The sequence below is a fragment of the Gossypium hirsutum genome, chromosome D05 (genome assembly GCF_007990345.1).
Source record: "Gossypium hirsutum isolate 1008001.06 chromosome D05, Gossypium_hirsutum_v2.1, whole genome shotgun sequence".
NCBI classification, from domain to species: domain Eukaryota; kingdom Viridiplantae; phylum Streptophyta; class Magnoliopsida; order Malvales; family Malvaceae; genus Gossypium; species Gossypium hirsutum.
The window spans coordinates 10,876,288-10,891,527 of NC_053441.1; the positions used below are offsets into that span (position 1 = coordinate 10,876,288).

General features: G+C 29.3%; 3 protein-coding genes and 1 long non-coding RNA gene across 4 annotated transcripts; 2 read left to right on the forward strand and 2 right to left on the reverse strand.

The window, feature by feature from the left end:
- Positions 1-4,176: 4,176 nt before the first annotated feature.
- LOC107906486 (embryo-specific protein ATS3B) lies at positions 4,177-5,354 on the reverse strand. The gene is made up of 3 exons (XM_041093693.1): positions 5,146-5,354; positions 4,733-4,840; positions 4,177-4,601 (listed from the first exon to the last, which is right to left on the reverse strand). Exons 1-3 carry the CDS (start codon positions 5,269-5,271, stop codon positions 4,338-4,340), a joined length of 498 nt encoding a protein of 165 aa, XP_040949627.1. The 5' UTR covers positions 5,272-5,354; the 3' UTR covers positions 4,177-4,337.
- On the forward strand, positions 4,774-5,298 carry LOC121217702 (uncharacterized). The gene is made up of 2 exons (XR_005913871.1): positions 4,774-4,864; positions 4,956-5,298. It is a non-coding gene; the product is annotated as an uncharacterized lncRNA (long non-coding RNA).
- An 824-nt stretch (positions 5,355-6,178) lies between the features above and the next one.
- Positions 6,179-7,378, reverse strand: LOC107906487 (SPX domain-containing protein 2). The gene is made up of 3 exons (XM_016833487.2): positions 7,064-7,378; positions 6,800-6,923; positions 6,179-6,619 (listed from the first exon to the last, which is right to left on the reverse strand). The coding sequence occupies exons 1-3, from the start codon at positions 7,250-7,252 to the stop codon at positions 6,444-6,446; spliced, it is 489 nt and encodes a 162-aa protein (XP_016688976.1). The 5' UTR covers positions 7,253-7,378; the 3' UTR covers positions 6,179-6,443.
- A 2,319-nt stretch (positions 7,379-9,697) lies between these two features.
- Positions 9,698-10,642, forward strand: LOC107903239 (uncharacterized). Its single transcript, XM_016829278.2, has 2 exons — positions 9,698-10,148; positions 10,273-10,642. Exons 1-2 carry the CDS (start codon positions 10,007-10,009, stop codon positions 10,515-10,517), a joined length of 387 nt encoding a protein of 128 aa, XP_016684767.1. The 5' UTR covers positions 9,698-10,006; the 3' UTR covers positions 10,518-10,642.
- The last annotated feature ends 4,598 nt before the right edge of the window (positions 10,643-15,240 follow it).

Genomic DNA, 15,240 nt, shown 5'->3' on the forward strand with positions numbered 1-15,240 from the left:
AAATTCATTCTGACCTTGTATCACAAAATCTATTATATCTCATGATTTACAATTCCATTGATTAAACCATTTCTTCTATGAGAAACTAGACTCAATAATCTTTAATTTCATATTTTATTCATCCTCTAATTCGATCTCTACAATTTTTGGTGATTTTTCAAAATTGGACTACTGCTGCTGTCCAAAACTGTTTTAATGTATGATGTTAATTACCATTTTTCCCTAAACTTTCAATAAATGATATTTTCATCCCTGCTCAATTAACCTCTCAATTGAGCTGATTTTTCTCAATTAACATTTTATCCCATCACTTTAAACTACTTTATAACCTTTGGAAATCAGAATTTTAGCACTAGACTTTAATTCCAAACCTTTTCACAATTAGGTCCTATAAATCAATCTCTATTGAAATTACCTAATAAAATCATTTCATAAACAAATTAAAGCTTCACTTTCATGCTATTTCATCATGAACTTACAGCACTCAACCATAGTGACTTTCAATTTCATCCATGAAATCAAAAACTAATGAATTTAGTAATAGGACTTAGTTGTAAAAGTCTTAGAAACACAAAAATTATAAGAAAAAAGCAAGGATTAACTTACTTGGTGCAAAAATTATGAAAAACCAGCTTGAAGAAACCCTTAGGACGTTTTTGGCTGATGAGAGTGCAGAAAATATGAAGAGAATTCTAGATATTCCACTTTAGTCCTATTTTTAAAGTAATTTTTGCAATATTCCAATTTTACCCTTAATTCTTCAATTCTCCTGATTTTTCTCAACTTATGCCGCCCAAAATATATTCTTTTGTGATTATTTGCAATTTATGTCCCTCCTCATTTAACAATTGAGCTATTTAATCCTTCTAGTAACTTTTACACCTTTTCAATTTAGTCCTTTTTACATAATTGATATCCAAACATTAAAATTTTCTAACGAAATTTTTATACCATATTACTAATATTTCATAATTATTTATAAAATTATTTTTGACTCGGTTTTACGAGATCAAGGTCTCGATACCTTATTTTTACCCAATTTCTTCAATAATTTCTTTTTCTAACTAACCCCTAAATCGGTAAAATTTTTCTATCGATATTTTCATACGATTTTCCTATCGTATCAATATTCATGCAAAAATATTAAAATAAATTTCTCTTTAAATCGGATTTGTGGTTACGAAACCACTATTCCGATAGCCTTGAATTTAGGCCATTACAGTATAAATTATTGATACATTGGACTAATTTGAATGTTGAGTTTGTGCATGATAAGGGAATAATGTATTGAATGTATGTATGAATGTTTATTGCATTGTATTTAAAATATTAGGTAAGTATAATTCTTGTTACATGAGCTTACTAAGCACAAAGTGCTTACCCTGTTTCTTTTTCCCCTATTTTGTAGTGTTAAGAGCTCAGAGGTCGGATTTGGTCGGAGACGTATCACACTATCAACCTCAAGATCTCGGTATATAAAGAAACTTTATTTTTGGAAATCAATGGCATGTATAAGCTAGTAAAGTAGATGTTATATGAAATGAATGTATGGTTAGCCATTGGTATGGCTAACAAATTTTGATTTTGGCATGTGATGAGATTATCTTATGAATACAATAAATCTATCTTGAAAATATGTTGAAATGGATTGGTTGTGTTGGCTTGGTCTCGATTTAAAATTTGCAAGGAGGATTAGATATTTATAAAGGGGTTATATTGAGTTTAAAAAAATCAGTAAAATCTGGTAATACCTCGTATCCTATTCCGGCGACGGATACGGGTAAGGGGTGTTACAAACTTTGACCAAGTCTCAACAATAATTAACGTAACACTTCAAAAATCTTGATTTTAATGTTGCTGACACTTCAAATAGTAAAATTTTCTGAAAGTAAGAGTTTATCGATCGAATAATAATAGTAAAATAACAAGACATTGGGCAATAAAGAATGAATAGTAAAATTTTCGTAAAGATTAAATTGAAAATTTGTGAAAGATGGATTAAAAGTGCAAATTGACTTCTTTCACACCTGACAGATCGGTGCTGAGTCCCGATTATCCGATATATTAAGTCAAAATTGTGGTTTTTTGAAAGGATCACCTTTTGTTTCATTGAAAGGAAGGCTAATGCAGCTGCACATGCTTTGGCAAGAGAAGGGTGTCGATTTTTGGAGCCACGGTACTAGATGACGGCCATAGAATTGCACAGGTGGTTTTCTCGAAGCTAATTTGTGCCCTTAACAGCTTTGGGTTTTGGAGATTCTTCTATCTTTACTCCAAATGTGTTCCAAAAAATTCTCTCTTTGTGGTTTTTCAAGGATCTATTCATGCAACAATATTTGAGTTGGTTTTAGGGGGGTTTGACCTGGACAAATGTTTCTTCAATTCATTTAAGTTTAGATAACTATTTGTTCAAGTTCTTCCTAGATGTGGTTTTTAAAATAATTATAATTTTTTTAAAAAATATTATCATGTTAGTATGAGGTACATGTGGCAACACCATGTGTTAGTGTCTGATTTGTCATTTTTTTAGTAGAGGGAATAAAATGCAAACTAACTCCTAATATTGGAGCCTCCATGGTACTCATCATTTATTTTCAAATCACTTACATAAAAAAAAGTGAAAAAGTCAAATCATCACTTAACTAAACATATGGATGAAATTTTTTAAAGAATGGTCAATTTGCCCATGTTTTCTAACGTATAAGGGCTAATTGCCCTCTTTTGAGTAGAGGGAAAAAATTACAATCCACCTTCTATTGTCACAGCACTAGATCATTAGTCTCACAATCTGTGCGGCCTTAAATGATTTCTTCGCTTCAAATACGCCTAAGTCAGCTGAACTCCCGAAATTGAGGATTCTCACAAAATCCCACTGATGCACCAATGCAAGGCGAAAACAACTCAATAAAAGGCAAAAGCACAAGAGTTTTAAGTGAATGCTCTCAAAGAATTCTATTACTCAAGAATGAAATGATTATAATGAGGAGGAGAGGCGTCTATTTATTGTTAATCCTCCCCAAAATCAACGGTACAAATTAAAGTACATCAATGGTCAAGATTAAAAGCTAACTACAAAATCAAATCTCTAAGATTTATAGAATCAAATCTTCTAAGATTATAAATCCTCTACGATTGCATATTTTCGAAGATTATGTCTCATATTTGTCATGCTTTGTAGATGGACATTTAATCTCTCCAAGCAACGTGTTAATCCTGTTGGGCCATGTGACCCCTCGTGAACAAGATGGATCAATCAAATGTGTCATGGTTACAGGTTCCCTTGCGCAATCCATGACACTAGTACAAGAGTCTTTATAATATTTTTATCTAAGTAAATTTTATGATAATTTCATTTATCTCTTACAGTTGAAGTTTTGTACCCCTACAAATAAGCGATGTAATGATTAGATTGAGAGATTGAGTGCACAATTTAGTTCAATTTAGAAATATCTCATATGTATTATTTTTATCTTTGACTCATAAGTGATATGCTTTCTACTTGCTGAAAATATATTGAAATCTTAAATCATTATTTGTACCATGTATTTTATGAGTAGTATTTTTTAAAGTAAAGCCTAATAATTTTTTTTGAATTATAATTTATTTGTTTATACCAATAAGTGCGCCCTGTCACACTGCACTATCAATTTGGTATTTTCAGTATGAAATGAAATGTAAGCACAGTTATAGGCTTCCTCTTGTATTTGCTACTCTCAATTTTATCACCATTTTAGTCTTGAAAGAGGGATTTTGCCCCCACTACAGGCTGTAAGAACTTGAAGCAATAATATCATTTAGCACTCACCACATAAATGCCAATCACCGCTGCATCTTTTCACGGCCTTTTTTTCTCAGACAAAACAAGTCATTACTCATTATTACCAATAATGTTAAAACAAGAAACTTATTTCTCCAAATCCCTGAATAAAGCTCCAATAAATCAAAAACACTAGATTCACAACCTGAACCTCCCCCCCCCCAAACAATTTCCTACATTGTTCAGTATCAATTTGGTATCTTCAGTATGAAATGCAATGTAAGCACAGTTATAGACTTCCTCTTCTATTGTATTTGCCACTCTCAATTTTATCACCATTTTAGTCTTAAAAGAGGGATTTTGTCCCCACTACAGGCTGTAAGCACTTGAAGCAATAATGTCATTCAGCACTCACCACATAAATGCCAATCACCGCTGCATCTTTTCACGGCCTTTTTTTTCTCAGACAAAACAAGTCATTACTCATTATTACCCAAAATGTTCAAACAAGAAACTTATTTCTCCAAATCCCTGAAAAAGATTCACAAACTGAACCTCCCCCCACAATTTGCTACATTGTTCATGCAGATGCGGAACCCCTTCTATAACAGAAATCAAAGCCATACCAAACCCCATTAGGAATAAAGACATTGTAATTAAATGTGGCAGCTTTGGTATAATATCCGTACACAGTCACGCTCTCTGGCTTCCAACCATCATATCCACTCCTGTAGAGGTAAAGATAGCAAATCTGGTATGTGCAAGGACCCTTTATTTGAAATGTATCAGTTGAACAGCTTTCAAATGTTCTCGAGTATGGATCATCCAGCCTTGGTGCATACACCTATTCAATTCAAACAATACTCTGTTTTAAGAAAATGGCTCCCCCCTCCCCTTTACCAATTTCATTGATTCCACTGAAAAAGCATTTAGCAGTTGAAATGTGATGGTCCAATAAGGGCAATTAAAACATACCTGATTCCCATAAGCATCGCCAAATGCAAGACTGATCTGATCTCTTGTGTAGGTAGTTGAAGAACAGCTTGTCCTTATTGATACTGTGTAAGTGCAGCTCCCGACATTCTATCAAAGGAACGATGTAAAACAGTATGTTTTAGAAGTTAAATGAAACAACCCATAAAAATTGACACTATATTTGTCTTTTCCCTCATAAACTTCCTGGAAATTTCATGAACAGGGGAATCTGTAACACTGAAGTTTCCCAGCAAGATTTGCTCAAAGAAACTCTCACCAAAACAATCTAATAATCGAAGATGTTTTCAAGGCATGTATGGATATTAATCACTTGGGAAATGCTACATATTAGTGGAATGAGTTGGAAAAGAAGCAGAAGGAAGAGATCAATCTAATCGGAGACATAATCATACCTGGGTTGCATTGACCTTGAAGGATTCAAGAGGCTGAGGCTGAAGCAGTGGAAGGATGCGCTTACCATCAGCTATGGTGAAGAAGATGAAAGTCAAGGGGAGCAAATAGATCACTGCTCTCATCATCTTCCAAGTCACTATTTTCTGTGAAGAGGAGAAAAACTAGCATCTATCTGGGTAACAAACTCCTACCGGATATATAATCTAAATGATTGACCAAAAATTATATATTTAGATTAAAATATGCTATTAGCCCCTGTACTTTGAAAATTTTTTATATTTAGTCTTTACCCTTAAAATTTTAAAATTTAAGTCCTCCTAGTTTTTTTATTTAAAAATATCAGTCCAGTCATTAAAATCGTAAGTATTTTTTATCAAAATTTATCAATTTGGAAATTAATTAGGTTGCCCTCATATAACATAAATTAAATATATAAAATAGACAAATTTTGACTGAAACTACCAACTCATTATGATGATTGGACTAAGATTTTTAAATTGAAAAAGTAAGAGGGTTGAATTTTTAACTTTTAAAGCACGAGGATCAAATCTGAAATTTTGTACAATTACAGGGACTAACAGCACATTTTAACCAAATATTGAATGTAAATACAAGTCGAGCTTTCTAGTAAAAAGAAAGGGTAGGTGAGTCTTTTGAGTGAAAGGCAAAAAAGAAATATCACAAGATTGTACTGTTCTAAGTTTGATCCAAATTAATGTCCCCTTTTCATTGTCCTATATTATCTTGGCATTATCTGCATACTTATATTTTTATTGTGTTAAAAATTATTTAAAATAACCGAATCTACCAACTAAGTTGAAAAGGGGTACTAATTAACAAAGGTCCAAAGGAGAGGATGACAAATGTTTTCCCAGCTCATTCATGTGCATATGTTTCTGCTTTTCATCTACCCAAGAAAATACAGAGTTTCAGAAATTTCTTCATCTTTTATCCTTATAAATCCATGTTTTACTTCTTCTTCTTTTCTCACTATTCAGTCTTGTAAGAAAAGCTCACCATATCTATCAAATATTTACTCAGATGTCACTGCATACTGCATAGAAATAGAACCAATTTGGTCATTAAAAGACACCCTGGTGAACCAATATTACATTGGACATTTCCCTTATCTTTGTTCGTTTAATAGCATCCATAGCATTTCAATCTGTGCTGTTGTTTCCCATGTCCTATTTACATTGGATAGTATTACATCGTAACAGTTGGTTCATGTTCTTGAAATGAAATCTATGATCTATCATATGAAATTTTTCTTGCTTGTGTTGAATGAGATTGGGCGTTAGGGATGACTGGGGGGAGAGAGACGGTCAAGTATTTCTTCACATCCTCTGATAAGATTGTAAAGCAAATCGGTAGAGAAGAATGGCTGTTGAAGAACTCTTGGCATGTAGAATGAGTAAACTGAAGTATAGGCATCCGTCCGCTTCTTGTGCTTCTTCACGATCTTCATCAACCCTGTTTAAACCATGTTCATTTTTCTAGGTTACAATTAATTCTGCCTATTACTATTTCAGCTCTCTTAATCGATGGTGATTTATAATTTTCATTTCGTCTTCAATTACACTTAACTCAGCTACTGATTACCTATGATTTACAATACTAATCAACAGGACTAAAAAGGGTAGGTATATCTACCTGCAAAGTTAATGACACTGTAATGTAGCAGCATCACCATCTCTGAATGAAAACCCAAAATTTCTTTCTGCAATTCCAACATTTCTTCATTACCGTTCACGTTTTCAGCCCTGATTTCCAGCTCCTGAGATGAAACGCCCAAAACCAATTAATTTATTTCAAGCCAAAATGTACTTGTTGCACAATTCCACACACACACACAAAAAGAAACAAAGTTTTGATTTAATTGTATGGAAAGAGAGGCTGAAAGAATCAATATGATACCCTGAATCCGATTATGTAATCTTCCTCTTTGTCGATGTAAAAGGTATTGATCTTATCAAGTTCTCTGGCGAGTAACAGGGCAAACCCCATTTCTTCAGTTGGCCATGATCTTGACCTTTTCTTTCCATTTGAATTAAAACGAATGGGGTTTATCAGTTTCACTTCCCTCTTCAATGCCTTGTAAGACATAAACTAGTCTCGCCACTCAGGCAAGCTTTTTGCTACCTCCGCTCGATGTTTTTTTCCGTGTTTCATCACTATCTCAATGTTCCTATGACTGGTGAAGAGCCTAAGCGGATATTCATGCACACATGGATTTGTATATAAAATGTCTTTAGAAAGGCATTACTTTGGGTGGAAGCTTGGAGCAATGAAGATTACGAGGTAGAATATTATTTGATGCTGTCCATTGCAAAACCAGAATATTCTATCTACACTGCAGAATATGCATATTCTGCGATGCTGCTGCTGCTGCTGCTGCAAATGTTTTCCCTCCCATTCGTTGTATTATTTGTATATATAAAACGTCTACATCACATCTTTCTCCAATCCATCGGAAATATCCATGAGATCCTACTTAGCAATAGCATTAATAGATGTGCTTTTTCTCTCTTTGGCAGTTTTTGGAAGGACAGTACCATAAAACCATTTGTGACATGTTGAAACATCCATAGAATATGATAATATTTTATACATGAAGAGTAAATCACCAGGTTTACTATTAACATTAAGTTTAACAAATTGTGGGTCGGACACCTTTACAATCAAGTTTTCAATTTTTCTAACCTCAGCTATTGGTGCAGTAGCATTGGGCGTTCACCCCAACAATAATTCAATTTGTTATGTCTAATTTTTTGTGCAAGGTTTTTTGAACGCTTAGGTTGAAGTTATATCTATAAAATTCATGTTTGTTTGAGTTAGTTAAATTAAATTAGTGTAAGTTAAGTGAAAATGATGATTCAATTTTATAAAATTTATCTCAATACTTCTTTAATTTTTCTTTTTAATAGAATTTCAACTTAATTTACAATTATATAAGATCTTAAAATTGAAGATGAATAAAAGAAAATTATTTATAAAATTTTGAAGTTGTAATCTCTCAATAATTTAAGATCTTATAAATAATTTTTTGTGGGGTTTAGTTAAAATATTTTAATATTAATTTATTACTCTTAAACGCAATCATTTTTAATTAAAATTTCATAAAAATATTTAAATAGATGAGATATTGATACATAATTATATTTCTATGTTACTAGTACAATAATAAATAATATATATTAAAATAAATCTAAATTAGATTCCCACATACACGACTTAAGGTAAGTTTGGATGGGCGGTTAGTGTAAAAATAACGGTGACGGTGAGATTAGATACTGTAGCAATACTGTAGCGTGAGACAAAAAGTAAGCTAAACGCACCGCACCGCACCCAATCGCTCATCCAAACCCACCCTTATACTATAATAAATTCAAATTAAAAATCTACATATAATTTACGCATGAAAAAATCAACTTTACCCCATTGGTATTTACTAGATCAACATTACTTGCTTGCAAAATCAATTTTATTTTAATAGAGAATTGAAAATATAACGACAAATGTCTACTCGCAATTGGGCGAATTCACAAGTACCTTGTGAAACGTAAATAGTTGTTTTTGATTTTTCACGTCCTTTTATATATAACAAATTGAAATTTGGTTGTTTCGACAAGCATTAAACACGTGGAACCAAACAAGTCAATCTGAATTTCAGGAAAAAAGGATTATGTCGTAATAAATGAAAATTGTCTATTTTTAACCAAAATAAATTTCAATTTACATAGAATCGAATAAAATCCGTTTAGTTGGAATTTTAAGTCTAATTATATAAACTTATTATTTGGTTTTCGGAGAGAAAATGCCAGTTAATCTAAAGAGAGTGAGACTGAATTGCAGAAAAAGGAGGGGACGCGTGTAAGAGTGTCAAAATCGTACACCAGCCGGGTCTTGATTTCACATGATTGATTGGACACATGGTGCTCTGCTGCTATGCCCAACTGGTGGGTTCTCCCATCTTCCGTGCCTCCATCATTTGATCTCTCTCACCATTACATTTTATCCACATACTGATTTTTGTTGGCAAAGATTTGTCACTTGTCGAAAAATCACATAGATTTCTAAAATTTATGGTTTCTATGTCACGAAAACAGATGTATGTTTTTTTTTTGGTTTATTTTGTTTTTGTTTTTGTTTTTGTTTAATTAAATAGCTAGAGCTTCTCAGTTGTTAAACTAACTCTATATCAATGATAAATGATTGTCAGAAACAGAGCCTTTCATCATATGTAGCAATTATCGATACTTGCATGCTTTGTTCTGTTAAAATATTCAACACAAAGAAAATTCGATGAATTAATGATATTTATGATTTAATTTACTGAGTTAAATTATTTTTTTGTAAAAAATCAAATTAATTATTTGATATTCTCAAATAAAGTATTTTTAATTTAAAAAAACCATTGACTCAGTGTTCTAGAAGGCCATGAGCACAGGTTGTCCCATGTCCTCCAAAAGTTCCTCCTCCCTTCCATTTTGCCTTCTCCGTGTGGTGCACTTATTTTATAAAATGCCAAATCCCACACCGAACTCCATAAGAAAAACGACAGAGAATTCCAGATTCTCACGCCTATTTCTTCCTTCTTTCTTTCTTTAAGATCTCAAATATCCCCACATTCTTCATTTCGACCTTTTTCTTTTCCTCAAAAAATAACCCCCCCCCCATTTTATTTTTTCAATCTATATATAGAAACTCAATTACCCACTTTATTTTAAAATTTCCCTACACGTCTTACCTACTTAGTTTTTATTTTTGGTGAAATCTTACTCTACTTAGTTGTACAGCTTTAACTGCAACTTTCTTTGGTGGTTTCTTAGTGACAGTTTGGTGTGTGGTGGTGCCACTATGTCTTCAGGAATATGTTCACAAAGTGGTCTGGTGTTAGCTACTGCTATGGTTGTCTCCAGCACTGTGATTTTCCTTACTTTTTCGAGGCAAAAGGCTTTGCCTCCTCCTAAGCAAACTCTTCGTCCTTGCATCTCTTCAGGTATACACTGATGGGGTCTCTTTAGATATATATATATGTGTGTGTGTGTGTGTGTGTGTACTCTCCTTTTTTGTTGTTAAATTATGACATATATTTGTTATTGATTGGTGGTGGATTTTGTCAGAGGGGAAGAAAAGGGATAAAAAGAAGAAAAAAGTGCAGTTCGCTGAGAATGTGAAGGAAACAAATGGGAATGGAGAAGAGTATAGGAAAGAACAACGAAAGAAGATAATGGCGGAAGCAGCAGGTGCAAGGTCAGCAGAAGTTGATAGATTTTGCAGAAATGAAATGCCGCCTAACAGGATTGCTTTATTCAATGGAATTCTCAGGGATCGTGTTCGTTTCCATAGAATGGAGAGTTCTTATTGATTTTTAACTCGCTTCTAAATTTTGGGAAAAAAAAAGTTTCATTTTTTTAATATAAAAAAAGTCACTTTGGTAGAATGTAAGTAATGAAAATGTCGGGAAAAAATATATTACTGTTGTAAATTTCATCCTTTTTGACTTTTTATAATTTTATCCAACTTTATAAATCATAAACTACACATAATTTTTTACTTAACTTAGATGAACATTAAATTTATCTAATACTTTTTATATATAATTTTTATTTTGATTAAATTTTCACGTGGTATTAACATAATCTTATTTTAAATTTATATATTGCATCACAATAAATATATTTATCAAAAATAAATTGATATATTTATACTAGGAAAGACTTAAAACCAAAGTTATATATTTTTCAAAATGTAAATTAAATAAAAAATTATTTGTAATTATCAGTAAAGAAAAGAAAATATTTTTAGTTTTGTCAAGGATGAACTGTTTTCATCAATATTTTGTCTGGAGTCATCCTTTAGTTTAGAAATCTACAAATGAAAAGTTAAATATTTTGATTAATTAATTCCTAATTCTGGTAAATAAATAGCACAGGTAAGTTAATTATATGGTCATATTCCTAATCTGCACTTTTGAATGTCGATATTTTGCAGCATAAAAATCTGGTAAAGAAGATTAAAATGAAGAAGCCAGTTGCAAATTGACAAAGCAATACCATATTTAATGTTTGCTTATACGAGTGGTTTCAATTTATTTTGACCCACAAGATTTTATCTCGTGATTTAATTTGGGCCAAACAAAATTAAATGGACCGCATTAATCATCTAGCTTTTTGTGTTTAACAGTAGTGTAAGTTTTGGATTGGTTAATTTGGCAATGATTGATTGCTATGCCTAGGGCCACCATGCTGGCTGCCTTTCTCAATTATTCAGATTTAGTGAGCGTCAGTTTTACAAGAAAAAAAGAACCCACCCATATTTGCCCCTCTCATTTGACCAATCAACCCATATCTATCTTTATCACTGTTGATGTATGGGTTAATACTTATTGATTGATGACTAGAAAAATATATTTTAAATTCAAATTGTTTAATAATATATATTGAAGGTCGGAAGAAAAAATTGTTTAAATTTTGATTTGTAAATTTATAATATTTAAAGTTGTTTAATTAAAATAAATTGAACTGTAAAAAAAAGATAATAGTTTTTTTATTGGTATAGACGATGTGAACAAACTTGTTAATATTATGTTATTTTATATTTTTATTTATGACGTGTCTTTGTCATGGTAATTTAAGTTTATTTTAAATAATTTATTTACCATATTTTTATTGCGTCAAATATTATAAATCTATAAAAAGAAATCACATATTTATAAAAAATATTAAAAATATATTTTTATATTTATTTTTAATTTTGAAATTTTAAAAAATTAACTAAATATTTATGTGTCATCCACGTGGCAATTCATATGTTTGTTACATAAGTAAAGTTAAAAAATGTTAACTTTTCCATCCATTTTAGAGTGATTTGACAAAAAAATATAAGTTTAACGGTTAAAAGAGATGAATGATCGAATAGAAAGCTAAAATAATTTTTTTTATAAAGTTAGAGGACCAAATAAGTCATTATGTCATATAATTAATTAAAATTTTGAAGTTTTAAAAATAAATTAAGAGAAATATTAATAATTTGAATCGTTATACCAATCATACATTAATAATTGAATTTGATGTAATTGAAGTGACTCAATTATATTTTCCAATTATCCGTGAGATGTGAGAATTCAAGTAATCATGCAAACAATTACACTAAAGTCAACTTTTAAAAGTTATTTTAATGTAAATTATAAAAATTATATATAATATATGCATGAATACATAATGGCCTTCGAAATGGTTATGACATTATAAATCCCAAAAAATTATATTCTAAAAATAATTTGTGTATTTTATAAAATTATATCAAAAAATTATATTATTTAAATCTTAAAAAAATTAAAGTTATAGTCAAAAAATTATTATAAAAATAATTTACATGTTATAAAAATGTTATAATATATTTATTTATAGAAATTTATAATCAAGAAGTACGGAAATAACTAATTTTTTTATTGTAAAAACAATATACTTATTCATAAAAAAAATTATAGCTTTTCTATCACTATTTATTTATAAAAATAAAATTATGAAAAAAATTATATTATTTATAATAAGTGTTACGAATGTTATTAGACAATTTATAAAACTTTATTTATAAAAGTTATATAATATAATTTTTATATTTTTTTTACTTGATTTACGTATTATAAAAAGGATATAATCTAGCATAAATATTTCTCTAATTTTTTTTTACCATTCGCCTTTATCCAAATTAAGTTTATATAAATCTTTATAATTAAAACTACAAAATATTTGGACAGTGAACCCAAATATTATAAAGTTGGTGCTAATTATGCAAATACAATAGATTTTCTTGTACTATATCATGAAGGTATAAATATAATATCATTTGAGAGAATGGTACCAGACACAAACACTATAAATAGCTTGTGAATTCTTTAATTTGAAGCATTTAAAGCTTCAAAATGTGGTTGGAAAGACATTTGTTGTTCTAGTAAACTATTTCTAATATTAACAACATCACATTAGTATAACATAAATAGATAACGTTTGATCCTATGAACATGTATATTTCATAACTTTAATCATAGGTAGAATTGAGATGATCTGTACTTTGAAAAGTACATGGAAAAATGAGATTTCTTGATAATCTTAATGATGCAGATTCATATTCAGATGATAATGAACTCGATCAAGGACCAACACATGATGCTAATGAGCATATGTTAAATATTAAAGAAATAATAACTCAACAAATATAAACTAGGACAATTAGATAAATTTGCATATTATGTTTTATTTTTTTTATTAGCAATTGCATTATCAACTACTTTTTTAGATTAATAATATATATGATGATTTGATTTTAATTTTTTGTTGTTTAAAAATTATTTTCACAGAAAATTTTATAGTAATTAATATTTTTTAAAATTATATAAATTATGTAAAGGTATAATTACAAATTATACTATCAAACAAGACATAGATAATTACGATATAATTACACTTTATCAATCAAATACGCCTAAAAATTTATAATTATTTAGAATTACAAGAGAGTATAACTACAAAATTAATAATTATATTTTCAATCAATTATTTTGTGTTTCACAAACAAACCCTAAACTTGATGGTCATACTTTTTAATTATTGAAAATGATGAATAAAATGGTCAAAAATAAGCGTCTAAGTGTTTGGTTGGATTGTAGCCCACCGTTATGATAGTGAATTTATTGGTTTTGATTATTTAAATGTTTCTATTCAATTGCAGGGCAATTGTTATTTGCTGGCATATTCGCTATGCCAAATATAATTCTTCTATATTAAAATACGGGAATATTAAAATTATATATAAATATCAACTTTAACTTTATATAATTATACACATTCAACTTTAGTTTTGGTCCAAATGTATATATAAAATTTTGATTTTTATTAAACCGTAATATTAAAAAAAATAAATATATCAATTTATTTTTATATTAGATAAGTATAATTATTTGTGCATGTAATATGTAAATGTAAAATAATGATTATAACAATAATAATTTTAATTATTTACAAAACTTAAATAAAATCAAATTTTATATATAACTTCATACATTAAACCAATAAGCAACATTTCTAAAAATAAAATATTAATTAATTTTTATATCGCTGTAAGAGGCCCACATTAACACGGGCCTCTCTTTTTCGTCTTGGATGAGTAGTCCAATAAGGCTTTAATATTTTCAAGAATATTAATTTAGAATTGCAATAATTAAATGTTTTTGTAAGATAATTGAATAAGTGTGTTTTTAAAATATTCCAAAAATAATTATAAAATAAAATTAAACTATTTCAACATGAAAATTTATAAATAAAAAAATATTTAAACTAAAACTCACATTATATATATATATTTATATATAAATACCATTCAAATTTAATATTCACAAATAGAGAACTGTTATTGCATATGGAGGAGTAAAATCTTACTGTATTTTATTCACTTGAATAAAACTATGGTGTGTGAGTCATGGTGCGACGGTAATTTATTTCTGTTAATAGCGTGTGAGTTATAACAAATTTTAAAATTAATTTTTTATTGATTGGCTCTTAGTTTATTTGGTATTGATATTGTTGTCAATATAGGAGCACGTGAGTTTATATAAAAAAGAACAAATATGATAAGAACCTATAACGAGGTTAAGGTTCTGTTTGTTTCAGTGGAAATATTTTTCAGAAAATAAATTCTAGAAAATGACTTAGTTTTTTTGAAAAGTTAATATTTTCTAATGTTTGGATGAATCTGTACAAAATATTTTTTGTTGTTTGGTAGATTTCCTGAAAATATTTTTAAAAAGTTGTTTTCAACGAAACAAATATACATTTGAGGTTTTATTATATTTTCATTGTTTAATTGAGTTTTTTTTCACAGAGCTTAGTTATATTTCAATTAATCATATTTTGATTTTAATTAATCTTAATTAAGCTTAATTGTTAATTTCGTATATTAAGGAATATAAATTTATGTTTAATTAAGTTGAAAGTGGTAAATATTTATTTTGAATATTATTTGGATGAGTAAGTTGAAAAATGATTTAATTTGATAAAAATTGAAGTAAGGACAATATTATAAAATTTGTA